This window comes from Eubalaena glacialis, chromosome 9 (genome assembly GCF_028564815.1).
Source record: "Eubalaena glacialis isolate mEubGla1 chromosome 9, mEubGla1.1.hap2.+ XY, whole genome shotgun sequence".
NCBI lineage: Eukaryota > Metazoa > Chordata > Mammalia > Artiodactyla > Balaenidae > Eubalaena > Eubalaena glacialis.
In genome coordinates, this window is record NC_083724.1 from 67,131,098 (window position 1) to 67,158,489 (window position 27,392).

The 27,392-nt window shown below is 38.2% G+C and overlaps 1 protein-coding gene across 2 annotated transcripts in view; it reads right to left on the reverse strand.

Annotated features, from left to right (window-relative positions):
* BNC2 (basonuclin zinc finger protein 2) overlaps positions 1-27,392 on the reverse strand; it is a 413,431-nt gene that overhangs the window by 144,180 nt on the left and 241,859 nt on the right. For both annotated transcript variants that reach the window (XM_061199080.1, XM_061199078.1), the window contains one exon: positions 3,001-3,103. In XM_061199080.1, the coding sequence (XP_061055063.1) occupies positions 3,001-3,103 (103 nt within the window). The remainder of the gene's footprint in view (positions 1-3,000; positions 3,104-27,392) is intronic.

The following is a 27,392-nucleotide window of genomic DNA, read 5'->3' on the forward strand; positions in this document are numbered from 1 at the left end:
ATATATAATAACCCATGAAATCCTACATCTTATGAAGAAACTGAAGATGCTGATAACAAAGAAGATATAGTAAGACGTTAATTCAAAAGAGGCCAACAAATTTCTAAAAATTCATCTTTTTGTAGAGAACCCCTGATTTTGGCATTTAGTTATTTTTAACGGCAAATATTAACTTTTTATGGTACAATTACAGGTAGAGTGTGTTCAGTGCTATGATGAAATGATTCCATGAGATGTATTTTGGTAGTCTTACTGCTTGCTGTTCCATCTACTTTCACAGAAAAATCACACAGTAGAAAAAACAAGTCACTTTCTCCTTGTCCCACACATAGGATACTGTACTGAGTAAGGCAGCCAGGAAGACTGCTGTATCTCACCTCTGAGCAGAAATAACTGGAGACACGATTTCAGGGTTTTCTGTGCAGGGGGAGAGAGTGAAGCAATTAGTTGAAATGCTAAGGGCAAAAAGAGTGGGTACTCTCATCCCACTGCCAACTCAAAAGCTAGGAGCCGGACCCTCACTGTCATATTTGTCCTACTGAATGGGGGAAGAGTGAGATCTGTATATCGGCGTGCCCATATTTTGAGTTGTATACAGATACGTCGCTCTTGTGGGGGAAAAGAGGTCAAGGTGATAGTAGTGGTGAGGAAAAGTTAGATCTGAGAAACTTCGCAATTAATATACCAGAAACACAGAATTTCTAATGACACGGTAGGAAAAGCCGAGTCTGATGTAACAGAAATACCTTATTCAAGTTTGGGGAAAAAAACCACATCCCTCAGAAAATCTTAGAAACAACCACTGGCCGGGGATAATTTATGTTGTTCAAGAAGGAAGAAATATTGCTTTTTTCCCCCCATTACACTACTAATGTAATATGCACGTGGAAGTTAGACAGATAAAATAAACTGGTGACACAGTAAACTTTTATACTCACAAGGCTACCACAGTAGACAGATGATGGTAACACAAGATGGCTTTGGAAAAAATGAGAGGGAATGAATGAAAAGTCCTTTGTTTAATGACTGGATCCTCCCCACCCCCCTTATCGCTCATGTGTTGTCCAGTTTGTTGCTTTTAACATGTATAATTTATTTTAAAGGCTTCATATAGTTTATCATCAATGCTCACAATAATCTTACAAGGTAGATTACAGATAAGAAAGCTCAGATGCAGAGGTGCTGAGCGACGTGTCATCAAAGTTGTAGAGCCAGAATTTGACCCCACACTGCCTCCAGGATCCTTGATGGGCTCGGGACATAAGCTATTATCTGGCAGAGCCAATACTTACTGAGGGAAAGAAGGATACTTGGGAAGTGTTATAAACTGAATTGTGTCCCCACCCCCCCCCCCCCAATTCATCTGTTGAAGCCTTCATCCCCAGTCCTTCAGAATGTGACTGTATTTGGAGAGAGGGCCTTTCAAGAGGTGATTAAATTAAAATGAGGCCCTTAGGGTGGCCCCTCATCCAATCTGACTGGTGTCCTTATAAGAAGAGGAATCTGGGTGCACAGAGACACCAGGGGTGTGCCTCATAGAGCAAAGATCATGTGAGGACACAGCGAGAGGGCAGCCATCTGCAAGCCAGTAAGAGAGGCCTCAGAATGAAACCACCCTGCTATGGGACTTCTGACCCTTCAGAACCATGAGAAAATAAATTTCGGATGTTTAAGCCACCTAGTCGGTGGCATTTTGTTACGGCAGCCCTAGCAAACTAATGTAGGAAGGGAGAAGAAATCATCGAACGTAGTCACTTGCATAGACCACAAAAGCAACAGCAGCTCAAGTGTTGTTCAAAACTGGACTGAGAGTTGTTACAGATTTTGGCCTTGTTAATAAAGCAGGAACAAGTTCCATCCCTGGAGGCACTGGAGGATTGTGGCTCTGTGTGCCAGGCACACGCCTTCCAGTGTGCTCCCCCCATACCACTCGATAAACCTCTTCTCTCTGCCTCACAGAAACAGGGCTGAAATGGCCCCATAACACCAACATACATGCCCCAACAAGCAAGACACATGATAAATTAAATGCATCTCAAGGCATGGCCCGGTGTCATTCCCTCAGATCTTGCTAGAATAACATGACATTTATAAAAATACAACCCACTGGATATTTGGCACTGCTTGGGAATGAAGAATATGTCCACTTAAGAGCCAATCCCCCAGGCTGTCAAAAAAATCTCAAGCCAGGATTTCTTCTATAAACATTACCTATCTTTTAAAATTATAACAGTCTAGGAAGTGAAGAAAACTAATTTAAAGTCTCTGCTTATTTGCAAGTCTCCCTTCGCCTCAACGTAAAAAACATAAACCAGACAGAAGAACACGTTCAATGCTCGGTCAAGGCCCACGGATGGGACAGCCCTGTGCTTCTGGCAAAGCGCCTCCACCCTCCCCGCCTCGGCCCCCGGTCACCCTCGCCCCGAACACACACCTATGCAGAGCTCACCCTCCACCGGGGCCAGCCTCCTCCAATCCCCGGGCACGCTGAAAGGCGGTATTTACGGATTATTTTTTTTCAGATACCAGCCAAATAATGTTCCCGTTCACTCTCTCACCCACCTTAGACCATACAAAATTTAACATCTGGGAGGATAAACTCTGCCCCGAACACAGATGACAAGGGTGAGCAGTCATGGAGGAGTTCTCCTCAAGCAAAGAGGATCTGCCAGCTTCCCTCTGAGGTCCAGGCCCTGAAAGGCCAACTGTGGTATGTTTGAGTTTCCATCGGGCCTGGTGCTTGCTGGCTGCTGCTATGTTCACTCAGAACCCAACTGTCCTATAAACATCTCGCCCTGCTGCTGAGAGCTGCCCGCCTGGCCTTACTTCTTGGAGCCGAGAATATGCAATTTGGGAGCTGCAGGCTGCACGGGACCTGACACTTGGAGCACAGCTGACCCCTCTCTTCTCCAGGCCAGTGACGGCTCGAAAAAAAAAAAAATTAAGGCACGCTCACACAAACATAACAAGAACGGGAAGAAAAGTCCAGATTTTCCTCACCATGTGCCACCCAGCCATGTTTACACTGATCGCAAGTCCTCAGGTTAATCTTCCCCGGCTGGAAACATTCACACGTGCAGTTCACCAGCGTGCAGCGGATGGCCTGAAAAGGAGAGGAGGACAAAAGATCAGCATCTGTTCAAAGGTACCATATTTCTTCACCATTTTAATAATAATACCCACTTCCCATTTTTAACGGCCTTAGGGGCCTGGAGAGTTTTAAAAATAAATTTTGAAACCATCAAAATCTCTTACCAAAACATATTAGAAAACAATACTGATTCACTAATAGAATGTTTCATGCCATTCATAGGTCAGCTTTAAATTAGAAGCATAGCCCGAGTAGTATAAGAGTAAAGGATTACATACTCTACAAGGTGCTGGATCTGAAACACCAGGGACCCGAAAGAGAAAAAAATATTGCTGCTACCAAATAGGCACATTTAAGTTCATCCACCTGGCAACAGTGCAAAAAATATACACTCTCATACAATAATGTTCAAACGAAATGTTGTTCCAAGTAAAACATGATATACAGGTAATGTTATTAGAATATTACTTTTCTTCTGCAGTGTTTCATTTAAATGCTTTATTAATCTTTCAGACACATTTTGAGAGACATTCCTGTTGGCCCAATAAGACCTGGCATATTTCTGGCATAATTTGCCACTTCCCAATTCCTTGTTTGTTCCCCCCTTGATATATCAATTCTATTTTCATTCCTATTTTGAAAAACGCAAAACAACTCCCATTTTTTTTTTTTAATGGTGATGTAAGAGATTAAGTTTACATTTGTTTTTAGATCAGATGTAGAACAGGAAAAGACATTTACGTGAATATTTGATACTTGGAACAACTCACCTATATCTTAGAAAACTGAAAGACACACTCAAAAACCTTTCATTTCTTTACAAGCACTTTAAAAAATCATCTCCCCGGTTTACATTATAAAGTGAATCCATAGAAAATTAGCATTAATGAAGTGTAACTTTTGATAGATTAAGAACCTATGCTTAAGAATGGTGCTGAAGCCGACCTATGCTCCTAGACTACAGTTAATAAATTTATCTCATACATTTAGTTCTAACTGGCATGGTAGTTCTGAAGACAGAAGGGATTTAGTCCGATCATTCACAGGTTAACCATCTACTGTAACTACCTGAACTGCCAGGAAAAGACCTCTCTACAGCTGTAGATGCAATCAATAATTACTGATTTGGGGGGTGGGGTGGGGGAGAGGTACGGGGCTACCTGAAACTGCAGTGCTGGGCCTGAAAGCTACTCTCACTCACACAGCTCCAGACGCTCACATTCCTGGAACCAGCTGGATTTTTATATAAACTGTCTCATTTGTAACAGACAGTATTTTAGACATTGTTAACATGGTTGGGACAAACTCCATTTACAGAGAGTAAGAATGAATGGGCTTTGACTGCTCCCCGTGCTTTAGATCAGGCGAGTTTGAAATATTTCTCTTTTGTTAATGAACATCAAATCTATAGGTCCCTGTTCAGTTTCCAATAGAGTCCTTGCCTAGACTCCTCTCTTGCTTCACCTCCAACCCTAGTTTGCTCCTCTATTACTGCAAGAAAAACACTCAGGTGTATCATCTGCCTGATATTTCAGGGCCTTTCTTCCAATGTCAATAGTCCAATTACATATTAGGAGGTTGTAAAACTTTGCTGTATGTATTAGTGATTAAAGGAAATAGTAGTAAGAAATAGGAGCAGCAAAGGAAATGCTGACTACGTAAGAATAATATATGCAGTTGAAGGTTAGAAGGGGAAATGCTTCTCCCCAAATTTCTTGTGTCAACTTCAATAGATTCACTGACTGAGCAATACGTCAGAACATTCCAGGTTAGAAAGAGCTTCTTTAAATGGCGTGTTCATTAATGAACTCACAATTTGACTGTACTGTGGTAACACAAAACAAAACAACAACAGTTTAGAGGGCAGTGTTTCTACTAAAAACAAGGCACCTTACAAACTATCCAATTATAAATTCAGATGCAGCAACCACGTTGACATTAAAATATTTATATAATCTGAAGTGCGATAACAGAATCTTTCATAAACACTAAGGAAAAAAAGTCGCCTCTGCTTTACCAAACTAAGGAATGATCAAAACCAACAATGACTATCTCTCAAGGACTACATGTTAACTCCAGTACCAAAAACATACATATTTTAAATCATTAATTTGATCATTTTGATTTGACAGTTATTTAACAAAAATAGCCTCACTTTACATTGTGTTTAAAACATACTTTTGTGGATTTTAATTATAGCTATATTCAGGACAAAACACATTAAGAGACTGTAGATTTGCTTTATTTTATGTATATTTATTTATTTACTGACTGAACTATTCATTCATTTACTGAGAACTAGTTTATGATTCAAATATTTTTCTCTTCCTAAATAACTTTATACATCTGGCACATTTGGGAATTAAACTTTTCAGATCATCATCCTTTTCCTTTTTCATAATTTTACCCTTTTTGTACCTAAACATACAAACATTGGAACACCTCAGCTCCTTTTGTATATAAACACTTGAGCACTGGAATATCCATTTTGTATTTCTATGACTTCCAGAAGGTCTATTTGTTTTCAATTCAGATTTATATAGACTACAATTGTTCCTTAAGGGAATTATATATATTTAAACAATATGGTCTAAATAAATATTTTGAGTATGAGACTATTGTGGCTTCAAAGGAAGTTTTATTCTAAATAACATTTTTGAAACGGCATAAAAGTTTGACATACTATTTATTCACAACAAAACAGAACCAATGTGATCACTTGCCAACTCACCCACACTTCAAAAAAATAAATTATCATAAAACTACCAAAGCCAGTTAAGCCTCAAAAACGTACACACTTTACAAGGAGAGAGCTGGGAACAGCAGAGATGGTGAAGCTTTCATTTTGGTGAGCACATCCATTTCTTCACGTAGCTAGTATACGAGTGCTTCCCACCCACTGCTGGGCATTCACGACTACAGAAAATACAGCGGCGATAACGAGGTGACAGAAGGGGGACACCAGGAAAAGAGCAGACAATTTGATCAGGATATTCCCACCTATAGATGCAGGACCCTTATGCAGGTCTGGCCAACTCAGGCTAGCAACCCCTCCACACCTCCAGAACCCCACTTCAGCGAGTGCCTGAAACTCTTTCCTCCATTTCAGTAGGATAAGCTTTTCCAACACCCCAAGAACAAGAACAAATTTTCTTAAGCCTGCAACTTATTTACAGTAGTGATTCCTCTGCTTAGCTTTACCATAGATTTCTTGAAAGGAAAATCCATGCACCCACCACCCACTGCTTCCACCTACATTTTAATTGTGCAATCTGGATTCTGCCCCACACAGTCCTGAAACTGCTGTCTCCAAGAGGAATGTTCTCATCACATCTGGTCCCCTTTTCTAGCCTCCTTGTTCTCCTAGACCCCGAGGCAACTTAAGGCACTAACTCTCCTTCATTCCTGGGCTGTAGAGACCAACTATCCTAGTTTATTGGCAGCAGCTTCTCACTCTCTCTCCACTGTAAATAAATACAGGTGTTTCCCACGGCCGGGCTCCTCGTTCTTTAATTTGGCAACTTCATCCCCTCCTACAGCTTCAAATATCATCGCTATGCAAAGCCCATCACTGTGGAGCCAAGTACTGTGTTAAGTGGCAGAACTGGATGGCAGCGTCCGTGTAACTCAAGGATTTGACAGTCAGAGCTCATGGGCAGTGGGTTCAGAGGAGAGACCCTAAGAACAGAAGGAAGCCCTTGAACAGGTTTGGGAAGCACCATTTCTCCCTCTTTATGCCTTTGTCTTTTCTTCTACCAAAGGTAGGATTTAAAAATTTATCTACAACAGTAAACTATTACCTATTATTAATATTAGCTAGATTTACTGGATATTTGCCATTTTCCAGATACTGTGCTTAACACTTTACAAACATTAGCTCTCGCTCAGAAAATACCACGAGGTCAGTACTATTATTCCCTTTATTTCACAAAGGAGGAAACTGAGATGCAGCTAATTCAGGACCTTGCCCTGAAGTCACAGGAATCAGATTCCAGGTCTGTGTGAGCTCTCCATCCACTCACAGGCAGCCATGGGGCAGAGCCCCTCCATCTGCCCACCATCCACCCCCCCACTGTGAATTGTTAACTCCTGCTCATCTTTCAAGCTTTCAACTCAAATACTACTTCCATTCCCCAGGGCAGCTGCCCCCACGGGATCTTTCTGTCACAGCACTTATCACAGTTGTGAATATTATATTTATCTATACTTATTCATTATATATATATATATATATATATATATATATATACCTATATCTGTGTGACTATTTGATTAAAGTCTGTCTTCCCCAGTAGAATTTAAGCTCCTTGAAGGCAGAGTGACATATTGTTGGGCTTACAGTGTAAATACAATGACAAATAATAGGTGCTTAAAAGGGACTTAAAGAATGCATGAGTCTTCCGAGCCTCTTTCCCATCTGTAAAATGATGGTAGCAATAACATCACAACAGTGTCAAAAGACTCAAATGAAATAATGAATATAAAGCATGTGACACTGTGTGTAGTGATAGCAAAAGCTCAAAAGATGGAAAATATTTATGACCTCAAGAAACTTTCCACATATTACATTTGAATTATTTTTCCCTTATGATTCTTCCCAATGTATTTTTTCCAACACCTTGTAAAATGCTTAACACATATTTAGTCTTAATGAATAAATGAATACTTTGACATATATGATGCCATATTCTTCATACTATAATCCTCTAAATTGGGCATGACAGGGATTATTATTTCTGTTTTAATACTGGGGTTCAAAAATGTTTATTTAGGTGTTACACATCTCTTAAATGATAGGGTGGATTTCCCAATTACTTATCAGTTTATTTCCATTACCTATAGAAAAAGAAGAGATACAGTTAAAACCAGTAAATTATGAATATTCATGTTCAAAAGTATATCTAGAATTCATAAAGTAGACCAATTTAGTATAAAAATATTTAATCAAGGTTCAGTCAGTGACACTTATATTTGAATATTAAGTAAGAGTGCATTTGCGAGTATTCTGGATGAGTACCAAAGCCCTATTCAAATAACAGATTCTGTTATCACTAAAACTGAAGAGTCTTTAAGCTCCATTATACTCGTAGCTGGCTTGAACTCTGCAAGTTAATGTGAACTGAACATCAATCTTCTCACCAAATGATATTTCTCAGAAAAGCACAGATTGTGGCTTCAGCTAATATTTAGCGTATATCACAAAAGAACTATACACAGGCTAATTAATACATCTCCTGTTAGCTGTTCCTTCTTTGGGAACACTTACAGAAGTTACCTATTAATACAAAACAACAAAAGGCAAAATAAGGCCATGGGGCATACAGAAACATAAGACATATTCTGAAGTAACAATCATAGAAAGAGAACCTCCTTCCCAAAACCCCATTAAAAATAAGACTAATTTCAGTTCTGGGTTTTGTCTTTCCACACAAAGAAAACTATTTGCCAGGAGATCCCCTCAAGTGTTCATTAACCTGGCCAAATATCCCATATATAACTAAAAATCCTTCCTAAATCTGCTTTCTCCTTATTCATTTCTGGGGAGGATACCAAGATTTACAACTTGGATTATGAAATTCTACTTGAATCATTTAAAAATGTTTAAGAGTTAAGAACATAACCTACACTAAAACTGAATTACTGAAAAAGCCAATCATTAATACAGCATCCATCTGTCCCACCAGTTTCTTCCAGAAACTTAGGTGGTACAATCTAGGTGTACAAATTAATTGGCTATAATGGTTATCAGTGACCATTCTTATTTGCCTTTCTTATTTTTTAACAATAACAAATTTCTTAATAAAATGAATTTTCTACTTTGGAAACCACATGTAGGTGTGATAAATAGGTAAACTCAGACAAACTTCTATGAAGATCCAAAGTAGTCCATGTTATAATTAACTCTTATTAATTCATCTCTGCATATGTTATTCATCTCTGTACATACAGGTCCCAGAAGGAAAGGTATGTATGGTGCCAAAGGTCAAATAAACCTTCTTTATTAGGTAGGAAAACTGTCCTTCAAAGACTTCTGTCTTTAAAAAAAATCGGGAAAATTATCCATAATGAATCTGGAAACTAATTCTTCTAGGATTGTCTCAGAATACACTGCAGTAATTACAAAGTAACAGCTACTAAGCATTATGGAAGAAGAGAGTAATCTTATATGTGACCAAAAAAAGATGGACTGCCACACACATTTATACATCTTGTGTATAAAGTACCTAAGACTGTACTTCAAGCATTGCCACAGAGATTCTAAAGAACTCACATGATAGGAATGGTGATTTATTAAGTAAAGAAACAGCTCCCTGTATAATTTTCAGGACAGTTTTTCCTCTTCCATTTTCACATGGCTGATCCATAAAACTAATGGAAAAGAAACAACTTCCAAAAGAAGTACTCTGAGTTTTAGCTAAGACTTGGAAAATCTATATGATATTGTCTTTGTAGAAGAACAGTGTCTTAAATTTGCCTAAGTCATGATGCAACTTAAGCAAAGAAAAAAAATTTTTTGGCATGGTGGATAACTTCTGAGCTTACTAGACAACTACAAGAGAAACTTGCTTTTGCTTTTACTTGACTACAAAACATACAGGCCGAAAGGAAAGGTATATCCATAGCCACCTGTTGTGCTGCCGGGTTTTACAATCAGGTATCAAAACAAGACAAGAAGATGTGAGTTGGATAGACATAGAACACTGAGACCCCTGGTTTTAAATATCCTACAAAGAAGTTTTATAACAACCTTAAAAAGTCTTATCTAACTCTGACTCTGAGACTATTAATATAAACCTATAGTTGCAGTAAGGTGGGTATGTTTTCTGTATTTATGCAAGGAAACGTATAGATCTGAGTTTGGACAATGTTCACAGAATTCACAAGAAGTGATTATCAGTGATTATAGAGTGTAGAGTAAAAGTAAAGGGCTCACAGAGTATTAAACTGCAATGTAAATGCCACTACTCGTAATAGTAACAGCAGCAAATGAGAAGCAATGAAATTACTGTCTGCTTAACCAAACCCCTTAAAAATTCACACAATGGGCCAGCAAAAGTATATATCTTAGTTTGTGGTAAGATAAATTACAAATCGAAAAATTTATTAACCTTTCTATAAAAGTTTCCTTAAAATGTGTCTAATTGTTTTTTAATGTCATATGAAGAAATAGCAACCTGATAAAAGTGATCATTTTGTTGTACTTATGTGCTCTGAAATTTCTTGATGTCTTTTCATCAATTAGATCTTGCGGCTGAGTCAGAAGATTTGAAAAGACATGGTCAGTCCAGACTCACTACGAGGTCCAGATGCCACGGATATAAACAGTGGACAACAAGGACAAGACAGAAAGCTGGGCAATTCAAAATGGCCAGACTCCAACAAGACATCATAAGAACAACATTACTGACCAAGGAAATATTATCTTCACAATAAGCACATCCAAAATACCTGAAAGAGATTCACTGTGAAAAGGTAGCCTTTAAACATCAGTTACTGCTAAAAATCAGAAGACTTAAAACCTCATTTTAATTTTCTCTTAAAAGGTGTAATTCTCTACCCCACCCTCATCACCTGGCAAATGGATAAACAAAGTATGGTATATTTACATAGTGGAATATTATCTGGCTAATAAAAAGGAATGAACACTTGATATTACTACAATATGGATGAACCTTGAAAACATTATGCTGAGTAAAAGAAGCCAGACACAAGAGATCCTAAATTATATAAGTCTATTCATATGAAATGTGCAGAACCCAGAAATCTGTAAAGATAGGGAGTAGTTAGTGGTTTCTTTTTGAGGTGATGAAAATGTTCCAGAAATGACTGTGATGATGGTTGTGTATAACTGTGAATATACTAAAATCCATTGAATTGTACACTTTAAATGGGTAGAGTGTATGATACATGAACTCTATCTCAATAAAGCTGCTTAAAAGTGAGGAGGGCAAACCTACTACATCACCTAATTTCTTTTAGTGGTGTTAAAACATTTAATTCATAAAATATTATTCCCCCGGGGACACAATGTAGCATAATATCCTTCTTTAACCTAGTAGGTCTTCAGTATACAAATGCTAAATGAGTGATTAAACAGAAGGCAAGGCAACTAAAGAATTTCACTGCTGCTTAAATCTGAAAATTCCTTCTACTTTGAAAATATTAAAACCTAGTATGTCCATTTTAAAATGACAATGACTTTTAAATCCACTGCCATTTTTCTATCAGGAAAATCCAGGACATCCTTACATCCTTCAACAAATTTGGGGTGAGGAGGCCTCTCAGTTATAATGTTCATCAAGATACTAGAAAAACTCAAAGAGAATTGTTTAAAATTGACAATGGTGAATTCTGTCATGTACACTAGTAAAAGTATTCCTCAATTTACTGTGATGAAAAAATTACCTCCACAAAAGTCAAGAAACAAATATGGTTTAAGGGGAGGGGGCAAAGAGAGAAATCATATACTTCCGAGTAGATGTTCATATATGAATGTGAATGTTTCTGTGACTGTGTGTGAATATATAAATACAAACAGGGAGAAAGGGACATACACAGAGGCACATAAATTTTCACAGACACGGATCCAATGAGCATCTGTAGTCATTAGCTTACGACCACAACCGACTATCAGTCGACACGAGGAAGACCCCATTTAAATAATTTAGGAGTTCAGAGTAAAAATCAACAGCGGGATATAGCCAATTATATGAAGAAAATACCCTTGCTTCTATGGCATCAAAGCCTATGCAGGCTTTGGAGTGCATGTGTTATGTTTTTTTTCCCCCCAATTAAATTAGGCCTATGGTAATAAAAGCTATTTTGTTAGGCAATTAGTAATATTAGAGAAACAGGAAATGAAAAGGCATTTCAATTTGGGCAGAAACATTTTATTTTCTTACCTAACAGTTAACAATTAAGATATTCCACTTACTGCCTGTACTTACAAATTTTACAGACTACTTAGGCAGCTGTGATAACATAATGAGAAAAGAAACACTCTTCCCATGAACACACACCTATCGTCTAATTGAAAACAAGGGATTAGCTCACTGTAAAAAAGAACCACATTTTCACTAAGCTCAGTCTACATTTACCAGAATACATAACTTTGTATAAGGAGCCAAAGTACCTCTGATATCATATGAATGATAAGCAATACTCATCTCATTTCACCTTAATGTTGAATCAGCAATTCTGTATTCCATTGATATACATTTTATTCATTTTCACTAAGGCAATTTGAAAGGTGGTAATGTGACTACATTTCCCTGTGGCATTCATGACAACAATTACTTATATAATATGATAGGGAAGGCATTAATAAGGAAGGGATTTAGAATGAGATGCAAGGAGATTTATAAACCTTTCAGCACTTTATGAAGAAACACTCCTCATTAGGCAAGAAGTAAGACAAGATGAAGCCTAAGTTCTGGTTATTTCACAGAAGCAGCTTCCATCCTGGGAAGAATGGTTTGCACGACTGTCCCCTACTTTGGTGACCAAGCAGAGAGGTGCAGGAGTAACCCAAGACTTGTCCGAAGCTGTGCCAAATGTAAGGCATCACCCCAAATTGAGGCCACCTCCCCTTCCCAGACGGCACGGGAAGGACCCCTTTAAGGAAGGAGTGCCTCTCAATCCTACTCGTTAAAAGGAGCCAGCCACATTATTTCAAATGCCAAAGCACAGTAATCAATCCATTTACCAAGCAAGAGCATAAGGTGGGTGACCTTTTAACTGAATTTACTCTAGGTTTGTGAAAAGAATTTATCCCAGTGAAGCAACAAGGGAGACAGGTCGTTGCATTTTCGAACGTATCATTTCAAATGACAGCTCTGATTGCCCAGGCCAGTTGAGGTAGCCTTTGTGAGACTTAACAACATCCCACGTCGGACGGTGCCATGAAGCTTGCATAATACTTCAAATACATTCTTGTATTTAATCATCAAAATCCCCCAAATTAGAGATTTTTCAAACAGCTGAAAAATGAGGCTGTGAGATGTCCTTAAATGGCCACAGCTGGTAATCCAGGGCTCGCTCCACCCGGCCTGGGCGGGAGAGGCAAGGAGCTGAATAATCCCCCTTGCTACTCTCCTCCACAGTGAGATTTCCTCAGATATTCTTCCAGTTCCAAGAGCAGTTTGAGACTGAAGAGGAGATGTGGAAGAAACTACACACAAAGGGAGAGGCGTGGGGGAAGGCTTTAAGCAACTTAAAAAGATGCGGTAAACTGCTAAGTAAGCAGTTAACCATTTACACTAGGATTTTCTATGAACAAAGTGGCACATTTTTAGACAGAGAAAGCGACTCTCAACAGCCTTCTATGGAGTCTATCAATGGTTACATTAAAAAAGGCCAAAATCTGAAAAAAGTGAGGCAAGGATTTGCCAAAAACACTGATTAATTTTACACCATCTTGCTTCTACCTTGTCTTGGGATTGTCCATTAATAGAATATCTCAACAAACATTTTAATACTGTCCATCGTTCATGTGTCTGTGCATCGTAACTATGCCTGATTAAGAAAGAATATGTTTCTTCGCCCAAGAGCAGATATCACCTCAGGAGTCATACCTATTACAAATAATAATAATGATATGATGAACAGTCTACAGTGCCCTCTTATACGTTATTTATGTTAGGTCATAGACTCCCCAGGGGTCTGTGCTGAGACCTGGACTGGCTTCATTAGAGCATATATAAATCACTAGAGGCACATCTTGATCTTACCACTGGCTAGAGTCGTTGGAATTTTTCAAGTGGAACCTCTCAGGTGAAAACATTTTTTAAAAACACAATGTTATCATTTCTTCTAAAACGTGGGTTTCTCAAATTGAATCCGTTACATTCAGATGCTCATAGAAATCCCACAAATTTCTATAGACTCTATAAGCATCTGAGGGTAACAGGTGCCCTAGAGTGTTGCAAAAAACATTATTCTCTTTTTAAGGATTAGTTTAAAGGACAAAGAGAGACATACAGAGAAAGACAGCAAGAAACAGATCATCCAGCTGCTAACAAATGCTTTGACATCACTGAGCAAATGGGGAGACTAATGCAATGGTCGTCAGGAACTCTGAGCTAACTCTTGAAAATTAAGAAATAAATAGAAAGCTTGTGGAAAAAAAGGGAGTCTTCCAGAACAATGTTAATGTCATCTTGGGCATGAGGATGGGGTTCACACGTGTGTCAGCTGAATCAACATAATGGGCTATAACAGCTTCGAAGCAGCTAATATGGTCCATTGGGTCAATAATCCGTGAACTAAGAAGGATTTACTTGATAGACTATAAATGGTTCATAAGAACTCAAGAATCACTCCATCAGATCAAAAATCCAATTTTCATATGGTGCCTTTCTATGAATTAGCCAGAAGACAGTAATAGCTCTAAAAGACTTCAAGGTCTATCAGTTAAAAATTTACTTTGTAAAGAACAGTGTCGAGGAGGAAGAATTAAATGCCTCTCTCTCTTTTTGGTGAACCAACCTATTTTAAAGGGAAAAAATATACTTTATGACGGAAAGCTAATATACAACAGGGAATGTTCAAGGGGCTTTTCACATTTTCCTCTGGGTACCTGAATGTATGGATCCAAAGAAATGACATGCAGGCATATACATTCTCTCCTCTCTCTCTCTTTGATATGTCTCCACATACATACAGATACTACCACTAAGTATCAATAAATTACAAACAATATTTCTAGGATAGCAATATTTAAAAATAAAGATTTATATTTCATTTTTGTTTCTGTACACGGTTTATATTTGTGGGTCTGCTGCATAAGGCCTGCAGAGACATTTGGAACAGCACACGGATATTAGTAAACTCTTTCATCCTCACGTATGGAAAAGCAGGCCAAAGAAACTACAAACGGTAAACAGGAAGAACTACAACACATTTTCAGCATTTAAGAGAGAGAGAGAGAGAGACAGAGAGAAGACGGTTGGTCCACAGGTTGGCTAAAGCTTATACAGCCTGTGTTTACAGATAACTGCAACTTCTTTCCACTCTAGACTGCAGAGAAATACTAGCCTTTATCCTGTGTCTGTGAATTTCATTACATATTCACACTAGGTGATAGTGGCTGCAGACTAATTTTTTTAATGTAAGCCCATCTATGTGAATAATTGTATTTACTAAGTTCATGGCAACGAAGAAAAGCAGAGGAAAATGTTCCAAAAATATAAAAGGCTGTAATTAGAATTCCTAACAAGAAAGAATTCCTCTACTAGGGAAGAAAATGTGATCTATCACCACTCTCTCAAAATGCTATTAGCCTCTCTTCATCATAAGGATAACAAGAAGGAATCTTTTCTTTTGCTTTTTACAAGAGTAACACTGAATAAAATTATAAATGTTTTTACATCAAAGTATATTAGCTATTGACATAAGCTCGGTCCTCTTAACTTTCACACAAGGGAAAGAAAAATTCCAATAGTTCTGAAATAGACAGATAAAACTTTTCTCTGTGGCTATGGCCATGTACTATTATACGTAACTGCTTATTTTTAAAAAGAGCCTTATTGGTGCTCTCTGAAGGATTTTCTTTTATACATAGCTTTATCCTATAATTTTGTCCCTGTTGGGCATGCTGCCTAACTTTAAACACAAACAGTCAAGCAATGAAGAAACATTAACACATTTACTGTGAACAAAAACTCCCAGTTGTACAGTGAAATTTTAATACATTTCAACTTATCTCTTTTACTAATGGGGAGAGTACAAACCCTGCAGGAATTCGCTCTGCAAACTGGTAATTACAGTAGACTCACTTTTTTTATAATGCATATGTATAGTCAGACACAAAAAACCCTGGCTGCCCTTTTGATGTAGGTTACAATAGGAATGTTTTAAAAATTATGAAAATCTACAGCAATTCTAAAGGAATGCATTATTTCATGGAAAACTGTCCTTTAACTCTGTGTATAGATACAAATAGACACATATTTAGATATCTGCTTTACACACCAGAAGGCACAATCTTTATCAGTATGTACTTTTATGTCATTTTCCCCGTAATCTTGTACAGAATAAATCCACTCCTTTTTGTACAAAGCTGGATGTGACTTTGAATATCATAATTTATCTCTTACATAAAGATGATATTCTTTCATTCTATGCCTGGTCTTCCTGTTTTGTCCTCTCTAGTTTTGGGGATTTAAATCTGTATTTTGAGATCTCATAGAACCTCTTCATTAAATAATTAAGGATCCCAAACCAGTAAGTTACCTCTCAGTATAAGCAGATGTGCCCCTTGACCACAAAGACCCTATGTACATACCTGTAGAGAACAAGAACCATACACTGTAATATTAATAATAATAGTAGCACAGACAGTTGACAGAAATGAGGTAAAATCTGTTACTATTCACATCACTTGCTAGACACTTTACATTTCTCTGTCAAATTTTTGGTTCTGTAACAACTTTAAAAGAAATTGAAATCTGATAGAATGTTAACAGGCTATCAAAGTATAATTTACATTAAACTCGTATTTCTAAGTATTGGCATACGGGTAGCGGGGGTGGAAATGAAAGCAGAAAAAGCCTCCAAGTGGACATAACTTTTGAAATGCTTTGTGAATTTCCAAAAAAAAAAAAAAAAATGAAGTTGCTAAAATGTTTATCTGTGACTGAGGAGTATCTACAAATTCCAGAGATATCTATCTGAAAATTATAAAATTCAGGTACAACATAAAACATACAGCATGTGCTACCAAAACAGGCAAGTTGCTGTATAGAAGTCATTTCCTGGTCACCCAACTTCAGAAAAGAGAGTGACAAGAGATAAACATTCTCAATAGGCTTGGTTATGGCAGAGCCACTCACTGCTAAGGGAAGATACATTTTAGATACACATGCTAGAAAAAAGTACCTTATACTAAGGACACACATGGCTAGCTCTTCTTCTAGGCAATAATACTAACAGTCTAACCTTAGGTCTCCCTGTCATTACGAAAAAGAATGCTTTCTTCTGGGACATCCCCACCTCGCTGCTCCCAAAGGCTGCTTATGTGATAGTGTGCCTGAAACCAAAACAAGAAAACCAGACTCATCATAGTTCAAGAGCCAGGCACTGGCTCTGTCACAGGCAATGTATATGTCCTCGGGCAACACTACTGCTTCCACTGGCAATGAAATGACACGTTTCCCATTTTTTAAAAAAAGCCAAAGACCAAGATAGATGATAGATAGATAGATAGATAGATAGATAGATAGATAGATAGATAGATAGATAGATAGATAGAGATATTTATATAGCTAGAGATATATACACCTAGAGATATATACAGATATTCTTTCCTTAAAGTCAGTTTTTGCAGCTGCCCCTTTTCTTCCTTGATCTAAGCGTTATGAAAAATCTCAAATACGTTGTGGCTTTAACATGAACAAATGAACAGAAGTACACCTCAAGGACAGCTACGTGTACAACGTGAGCCTTTGCAAAATCCATTCACACTATATAAACACAACTGAACATTAAAGAGCAACACCTTTAAAATGTATACGGTCCATCATAGACAAAGCGTTCACGCTTTCATCTGCTAAGTCTGTTACTCCAAAGACTGTGATAGAAGTTGTGAACTATAAACAAACATAACATCTGCTCCATCCTCGTGGAGTTTTGAAAGCCAAGTGATCAGGGACATGAGTTTAACGTCAACCATCTTCGAGTAGTTTGAAGGGTTAAATCATAACTCATGTGGCTATCGTTATTTACAACTTTCTAAGGGTCAAAAGGAAAGAAGCAGAAATTCAATATTCTGATTCCCTTGCTGCAAGGCACAGCAACGGCTTTGAATGAAAGCCTACAGATGCAGCCCTTCATGACAACACACACACACCCTTCCAACACCTTCTCCAAATGAATGGGTCTCTCAGTTTGTGTTTCAGTAAAGGGAAAAAGTAAAGGTTGAGGAGGTCAATTTGAATTCCCTGCACAGGCTGATGAAATCCTCCCAATCTGCTTTCCTGCTCTGGAAAGCAATGATATTGTTGGACTATTAGAGAATCCTGTCTAGTAGGTAAGTAATACACGAAAAACAGGCAATGTGTTAGGATAAGCTTAACACTTTGATACATTTGAATTTTTCTTCTGTGATTTAGAGGGTCATTTCTTTATGTTGTGGTGCTTCCACCTCTTCAATACAAGTACCATTAGACAAGCCAACATGTTACTGGATGGCCGGATGATTAAATACACACGAATTAGCTTTGGCAGTCTACAAATATGATAAAGGAAGACAGCAGCAACCAAAGTTTCAATGCATTTATCACTCATCCACATTCAGAACCCTGATATAAAAGAGATCTATACCTAGCCTATATTATCTATTATCCAAGAGGGACCCTAAATAGATGGCCACAGACCACAGATATCGCTATTCATGAAACTGGACATCAGTGCCAAAAACAAAACCAAAAAGAGTACAAGTTAGATTTATGCAAAGTACCTCACAGTTTTGTAAGATGACTGTTTCCTATACTATTTGAACGATTAGCATGCCCCATTTGGGTGGACCATAAATAGATCAGGAAGGAACAATTCAATACGATTTCACTGAAACATTATTTGAATATCCAAAGAACTGGCAGTGAACATGTTTTAAAATTTTGTTTGTTCATATCCAGTATATGTGAGGCTACTATTTTAATTGTAAAATATATTATACCTGTGTTCAAATTAACACCGAGGCATAGCTGCCAGATTGTATGCCTCAGATATAAGTAGGAGGGACAGAATTTTCAGTGGGTGTCTATTGACACAGTATTATTTTCTTTTAGACTACTGGTCTACAGACAGATTCGGCTTTTTACCTCTGAATCAGAAATTAACAAATTTTAGAGTCAGTCTACCTAATGCTTATCTAGCCATATTCTAGTTGCCAAAGCATCATTTCTAATATTTATCTCCATGAAAAATATTTTAGATTCTGTGTGTCCATTTACTGAAATGGAGCTTTTCCCCCAAATTAATCTAGTTATTAATTTCTAAAAGTCAATGATAAAGGGTGGGGAGGGGGGAAATCCTCAGGTGCCTAAACTAGTATGAAGTGGTAGTATTACATCAGCTACTAAAGCTAGTTTGTGTGTATTAGTAACTTGAGGCTCTCTGCACACAGGTGTCAGGTATGTTAATTACCTTTTTGTCTCATAAAATAAAACGTATAAAGAACAAGGGCGAGAAATACAAAACGTGTGGTAAGGATGCCTCCAATGTGAAACTGCTTCTTGTTTGAATTTGGAGTCGGGGAAAGTAGTGCTGATGCCCTTTTTCTTTTATGATTTAGACATCTTAGCTCTGAGTCTGCACACTGAAAGTGAGATTTATCAATGAGCTGAGGAAACCAAGTTTCTTAGCACAATTTCATCTTCTTTTGCTAAGGGCCCAATGCTTCCACTTCTTTAACAAACAAAGCAAACCAAAACCTTTACCTATTAAATACAAAAGAGAACTGGTCTACCTCAGAATCATCTGTGGCACTTTACAGAAGCACCACTGCCCTGGACCAACACACTCGAATGAACGCATTAGAATCTCAAGTGTACATGCAGAGGGGGTGACTCCTCACATTTTGCTCCCAGGTGCCTCAGTGGCCTCACCAGTGTCTTGGCCTGTAATTGTTAATTTCACCGCGGTGCCTGTAAGAGGCATGGAACCGTGTTGAGAGCAAAACAAATGGACACAAATGCAAGAACATGCTCTGTTTGAAGGACTTCAGGGGTGAAGGGAAATCCCAAACTTGTTTCACATCCCCTTGGACACCGGGAGGGAAGGAAGCCATTTCCTGAGGACGGCCTCAGGAGCTTTTCCAACCTTAGAAAGCAGAGCCTCTCGCAGGGAGCTGTGGGCCAAGCCAACTGTTGAAGCAAGATCCCAGGACAGACTCCTGAGCCTGAAGCTGATGAAGAAGGGAAGAGGAAGCTGGGAGGGCTGGGGTCTGGGTAGCTCAATGGCTATCCGTTTTCATTTTAAATGGATGCTGGGAAGGGACATAAATGATTATTAATATGAGTAATCAATTCCCCTAGGAATTCCCTTCCTCCCTTAAAGCCACCTCTCACCAATTTTTCAATATGCACTTAAGAAAGCAGAGTTTGCCTACACCTGGCAGTGACTGCTGTCACACTTTCCCACCCATGGAAGTCAGGTAATACCTGTATCTTTTTAAAGATAATACATAGGAAAGTGCCTGGCACAGTCCTTCCAACATAGCTGCTCAGTAATGCTTCTCTTCCTTTCCTAGTTCCTGCCCTTGTATGTAATTATCAAAGCATGGAAGCTACATGCAGCAATAGAGTTTTAACATACTTAAAAATTTCTAAGGACAGGGTGCTCATCTGCTTTCTTCTTCTTTTCTTTTTGTCTTTCCAAACCCCTTGCAGCAACTCAATCCTTCACTCCAGGCCCTTATGAATACAAAAGAGGTTCTCCTCCTAATTTATGGTAATTGTAAGTGAATTAGGCCCAACAGCTCCCAAACTGATTTTTGAAAGACTGATATGCCCTCTTCTGGCTTCTTATTTAAGAAAAAAAAGAAAACAAAAATGTTAGTTTATTAGATGCATAAAAGAGTGGTCTGTTTATCTGCTGTACTTATTACTAATAATTTTAAGGACTTCATAGAGATTTTCTCAGGCAAGTGATAATATCTGGAGGTCCCAATATTATGAAAGGTGAGGATACCTTTCAATAACAAGATACTCAGCCAAGGGGCTGGCTTTCAACAAATTTTTCCCCAAGTCAATTAACGAGGCTGAAGATGATATAAACTGCATGAACAGGGGTCAGAAAAAGAAAATCAAAATATGTGTACCCACTAGCAAAATCTAAGAAAAAGTCCTCCCCTCGATGCCACATGCCCCACAGTGTACCCCACTGTATGCCCACGCAGGCCTGCTTTCACAGCTCGGGCCGACAGCAATGCCAATTAGTGTCAGTCGTGACAGGGTTTTAGCAACACGGCCCTCTGTCTTAGAGGAAGTGGGCTGCAACCACCAACTTACTGTACAGAGGCAACCTAACAACCCATTAGGTGGAAATGACTTTTCAGCCACTTCCTCCAGGGACTGCATCAGAAACTGATGGCTTAGACAGATGGGAACATTTTTACATTTCTGTATTAACTGCATCCAGGAAGGTGGATTTTTATCATGTAATGCTGCCCAGTCCTCATTTCATCCAGCCTCCTCTATTTACTCCTTCACTCCCTATAATAGAATGGCATATAACGTTACCTAATAAAACCATGGACTACATTTCCTAGAAATAGAGGGAGCCGTCTCACTGTGTGTATTCAGAGTATGCTATGGGTCATCCACTGAAACTTTTGGGCATCAATGAAAACAAAAAAAATCATTACTGGAATACTGCTCTGGAGTAGCATTTTGTGTTTTGAAAAGATGTTGATGGTTACCGTTTATGCCTCTAATTGTTAAGCTGGTATTAGATTTGGTTAAATCTATCGAGAAGCAAAAGCAATCCTACTCCTGAGTCCAGGAAAGGATGGTCAGCCCTGCAAACAGGAATGCTCACACCTTTGTTGTGATGTAAAGGCTGGGCTGTAATCCAGCGTTACATCCATGTACGCGTGTCGCTGTAGTACTAAAAACAAAATTTACCTCCACTCAGAGCACCTGATAGAACACTAATGCACGAGAAAATGTGCAATTAGTTAAAATTTAAATTTTCTTATTCTTTAAGACACGAATTTAAAAACAAACATAGGTTTATTAACTGTTACCCATGTAAATACTTGTTAAACATTTAACAACCAGGTTTGTCCTAACTAATTCACTCAAAAAAAGTCATATTCGTTTTTTCATGTGCAAAAATCACTTGGTTGAAGAGTATCATTTTAAAACATTAAGCATTCATGTATATAAACATTATTCATCAGCAATAAGCGGATCTCAAATGCCTTCATAATAAAGATAGCCAGCAATCAAAATGTCTTTTTGATCCAAGATGCTTTGGTTTAGACAGAACTAAAAGGGTACCGGAGGAGGGAAGTACTATGAAATCTGGCAATAACATGTGGTTTTTCAGTAGTATTTTAATCTTAGGTGGGCTTCACTGCCAACATCCCAAATCTCCTGTTAGTATTCCTGCTTATAACCTCAGCTGACTTTATTAATGAATTGAGAGATGTAAATTTTTCTTTAAAATTTTTCTGTTTAGGTTTTCTTAAGAACCTTTCTCACAAGCTCCCTCTTACAAATTAGATGTCTTTTAAAACATCTAATATGGACTATTCTGTCATAGTCCTGATTATAACACAAATAGAAATTTCATATAAATTGTCAATTTTTTCTTTGCTCGAATCAAATATAAACAGATATAAAGGTATATAAACTCTAGTAAATAAAAGTTTCTATGAGTTTATGTACTAAATAAAATCTTACATAATATTCAAGTTTTGAGTGTTACTTGATTTGGATATTGGCAAGACAGTCAATTCTTTTTATCTTGTTCAAATTAGTTCATAATTTTAAAAGCATTAACCATTTTCCTGCTTATTCGACAGAAATATAACCTATTACAAAGCAAATATCCAGGCACTATCTTAATTAGAACACTTCTGTTTCTCAGTCTCTCAGGCTCTCTCTTTCTCTCTCTCTGAACATTGTATGTACATGGAGATTTAAAAAAAACATTTTATAAAAGAGAAGCAATACTCTGTTAATATTCATTACATTCCAACACTTCTTAATTTTATGAAACACTGAACTACTATGTTTATTTTTTAAAAGCTGCGTGACATGATTTGAATTCAAAGCAAAATTCATAAAGCTTTCTTTAAATATAAATCCTTTTCAATTAAAAAGATCTTGTAAGATAGTGGTGATGGTAGTGCAGCATTGTGACTGTATTAAAAGCCACTGAATTATACACTTTAAGTGGTGAATTTTATGTTATGTGGATTTTAGCTCAATTTAAAAAAGAGACCTTGTAAAACAAAAGAAAAATACTTCTGGATGTCAATCCGCTTTTTTTTTTTTTTTTTTAAACTTATATAACTGTGCCTTGATTTTTTTTTTTAATTAATTAATTTATTTATTTATTTTTGGCTGTGTTGGGTCTTCGTTTCTGTGCGAGGGCTTTCTCTAGTTGCAGCGAGCGGGGGCCACTCTTCATCGCGGTGCGCGGGCCTCTCACTATCGCGGCCTCTCTTGTTGCGGAGCACAGGCTCCAGACGCGCAGGCTCAGTAGTTGTGGCTCACGGGCCTAGTTGCTCCGCAGCATGTGGGATCTTCCCAGACCAGGGCTCGAACCCGTGTTCCCTGCATTGGCAGGCAGATTCTCAACCACTGCGCCACCAGGGAAGCCCTCAATCCGCTTTTATGCGTTTGTTTTAGTTGAACTAATAAGGTTACTGAACCAAACAAATCCCCCCATTCTTAGGAATTATAAAAAATAGACTGAATTTTTAAAATGGACACAGCTCCTTCAAATAGACTTCATATAATGTCCTCTCATACATGTCAAAGAACAAATCATTATTACTATTTTTTTTAAAGCACACTTAACACTACGATTGCTGTCTTTAAAACACATTGAATAGGCTGTGTCAATACAAGGAGCACCTAATTCCCTAGAAACAAATGCATAAGGAGAACGGCAAGAGGAAATATCCTACTTTAAAATACAGTCTTTTTAAGAATATATCCTTATTTTCTCTACATATTTCATATCCTGTCTGGAGAGTTAGATAATAATACTGGCCAACACTTCTTATGCACGTCGAATATACCAACTACTGTTCTAAACACTCTACGCAGAAATATTCATTCAACCTTGACAGGTACCCTATTAGAAGGGTATCACACCATTGTTATCTCTAATTTACAGGAAAAGCACAGAGACATAAGCTAACTTTCCCAGATCCAGCCAGGGTCTCACTCCCACGGGGCTAGTCCATTACCAGGCTCTAACCGACTAGACTTTACTGCTTCAAAGTTGTGAAACCTTCATTTATGTCCCATGACTATTGTGAAGTAACAAGGGCTACATAATTTTTTCCCCTTATTTAACATTTAAGATGGACTGAATTAAAGTTTTTCTTATTGCCAGAGAAAGAATCCACAGTGGGAATTTCAGAACATATGAAACGGGAGAATATGACAGTACCAATGTAGACTGCAGGCATGAAAACTAGTACTTTTAGAATTCAGAGTACACATTGATATACTTAAGTGAAATTTAATAAGGACTTATTCCAACCTTTCAAGAACTATCTTTCTGAAAATTAGCCATTTAGAAGACTCACTCACAGAATGGCAGAAAGGACTTACAATTCAATGATCAGCAAGTTTTGGGTCCTAAGTAAAAGAATTATTTATAAACTGTAAGAATTATTTATAAACTAGTTTACATATGCATTTAGAACAGTGAATCAAGAAATGTGCAGAGGGTGAAAGTTTCAGAGAAATGGGAAAATACTTTTTTAAAGGGATTAGCTTTAAATAAAAAAGGAAAAAAATCACTATAGCAGAGACAATGAAGGTGAATTAGAGGGAAGAATAAAATAGGTATTCAATTTGAAAAAGAGGATTCACTTTGATATAAGTAATGTGAAGCCTCAGAGAAAGAAAAGCTGGAGAAAACAAGGAGAGATGGAGACAATGATAAAGGAATGTAGAGGAAAGGGGGGTGGTGATCCCATGAGGTGCCATCAAAAGAAACATAGACCCAGTCCACACTCGTAAACTTGGTCACAACCAACTCAACTTTGGTAGGTGGTTCAGGTCTAAACACAGGGATCAGTGATAAAGGTTATACTGAGTGGTGAGTAAACAATCTTATTATATTCTTAGTGAATACGTTTTCCAAGCAAAAAATAAAATGGTGCTTCTGGTTATCCTACATTACCAATCTTATTAAAAACCATGCACGGAGAACTTAGAAACTCTACTTGAACATAGCATAGTGTGCTAATGTGCTCCTGTATGTTACACAGATGCTTTCATTATCAGATGAGGTTCTTTTTAAGACTTCTTGAAATCACAGGCAATGTTTTCCTACCTGGCCAAGACAGTTCTGACTTTCAGATGGAAAGCCCCTTAATATTCTAGTCATAAGCTCTACTGATCTAATTCATAAATTAACAAAAACTGACACTTTTTTTAAAAAAAAAGTAAAAAGAGGAAAAGAAATTTGGCTCCCATGAAAGTTCAGTGTGTAAGCACGGTTTTTAATAAGTCAGACAGGGTTCCTAGGACCCCCAACTTATTCTTATGACTATTATCTACTCCCTGGTTTCCAAAAGCCCCATCGTGGGATCAGCATCACACTGCCAGTAGCGACCACAAAGCACTGTTTCTAGCGAGCAAAACTTCAAGAAACTTGAGGCAACTAGTTCACACGAGGGGAGGGGAAGGCAGGTGAGAGAGGGGTGGGAAGCCTACCATTGACTAAATCTACCCTGATCTACCTTTTTCATGCACGGAGAAAGGTTCCTTAAAGGTACTCCCCACTTACTGTGTGGCCTTCTGCAAGTTACCGATTCTCTCTGAGCCCCCAATTCTTCATAGGTACTGAAGAAATACAATAACAACTAAATGATATTATTATTTACAGAGGGTTTTTATATTCATTAGAGATCATCTGTTTAAAGAGCCTCGCACTGTGGAAGACACAGCAAGGGGTAAAATAAACCAATTATTATGACTATTAATCCTTATCTTACACAAAATAAGCACGGAAAGAAATTATATTTCTGATATAAATAATATATGGCTTCCAGACATACAGTTTATACATTTATATATGCCCTCACCACTGAATACAGAAATTAGCTAGTGGAATAAAAAGAGAATCTGACAGGGGGAGGGAGTCAGGAGACCTAAAACACTGCGGTACTACTTGCAGACCTGCCCCTCCTAGCAGGTTAACTTGAATGAGATGAAGATCAAACTTTGCTTCACCTTCTTCTTCCATGACATGCATAAGCTGGAATAAGCTCCAAATGTCTTCAAAGCTCTAGGTATATGTATTTTATAATAAGGACCTTGCTTTATGCACTTATACTTCCTAAATATCATACCTCTCCAACCTAAGTTCAGTCTCCTGAACAGGAAAGGACCTTGGGATTTTTGTGCGTCTCTCTGGTGCCTAGAACACAGCCCTATGAAAGGAAGATGTTTAACAGGTGGTTTGAAGCAAGGCTGTTGGATGTACAAGCCTTGGCTGACTCTGATCATCAACTGGCTGGAGAAAATGCCACTCCAGGGGGGCCTTTCAGAGCCAAAGAGCTTTTATAGTAAAAGTTTCAGACACGAAATCATTAGTTCAACAAATATTTTCTGAGTGCCTACTCTGTGCCAGGAACTGCAGATAAAGATACTGTAAGAGGGTATTAAAGACACTTAGCCTTCAAAGTAAGTAAATAAGCAACTTAGAATGGTGTGGGAGTGAATGCACGGGGCGACGATGCACAGAGAAAGCATCCACAACAACCCAGTCTTAGGGAGAAAGAGACAGCTTCACTGAGGAGACACTGGAGGAGGACCTAAAGGTCCAAAGGGAGAGTATGCTTGAGCTGCTCCAAAACAAAAGATTTGGAACTCAGCGGGAAGACCAGCTAAATAGGAGGATACAAAAATAGTGCACAATCCATGTATATTCTGCTAAGAATAGACTAAACTTTATTCTTACATCTTTAGAGAAATGGGGAGATGTCTCCTAGTCTTCATTTCCTTGTGCTATAGGCGGTATGTATACATAGCACGTGGCTGTGAACTATTCAGGCCCGTGGACTGCAGAGTCACACCAAGGAAGGCGCCTTATGGCATTTTAGCCACTGAGCATATTTCCATTCTGGTTCTTCATGCAACCTAATTTGAAGGTAGGTCTTTTCTGTAGGCCTCCCAGAAAGATGAGTATTTTTTTTCTTCTTCACAGCAGTGTTCCCTGTTTCCCTCCCTCTCCATTAAGTCTTGAATTCCGTATCTGGTCTTCCTTCTCGTCTGACCTTTCCTCTGGTTCCCCAGGACTTTCGTCTCTCACTGTCCTCAGTCTTGACTGAATTGAGAGATAGAAAAAATAGATGTGGCTTTGTTTTGTTCTTAATGTTCTCTGCTTCCCACTCAGTTGTTGAAGATGTCCTTTCTCTGAGGATCACAAGCTCTTAAGAAGATGAGTCGGGACTTCCCTGGTGGCACAGTGGTTAAGAATCTGCCTGCCAATGCAGGGGACACGGGTTCGAGCCCTGGTCCGGGAAGATCCCACATGCAGCGGAGCAGCTAAGCCCATGCGCCACAACTACTGAGCCTGCGTGCCATAACTACTGAAGCCT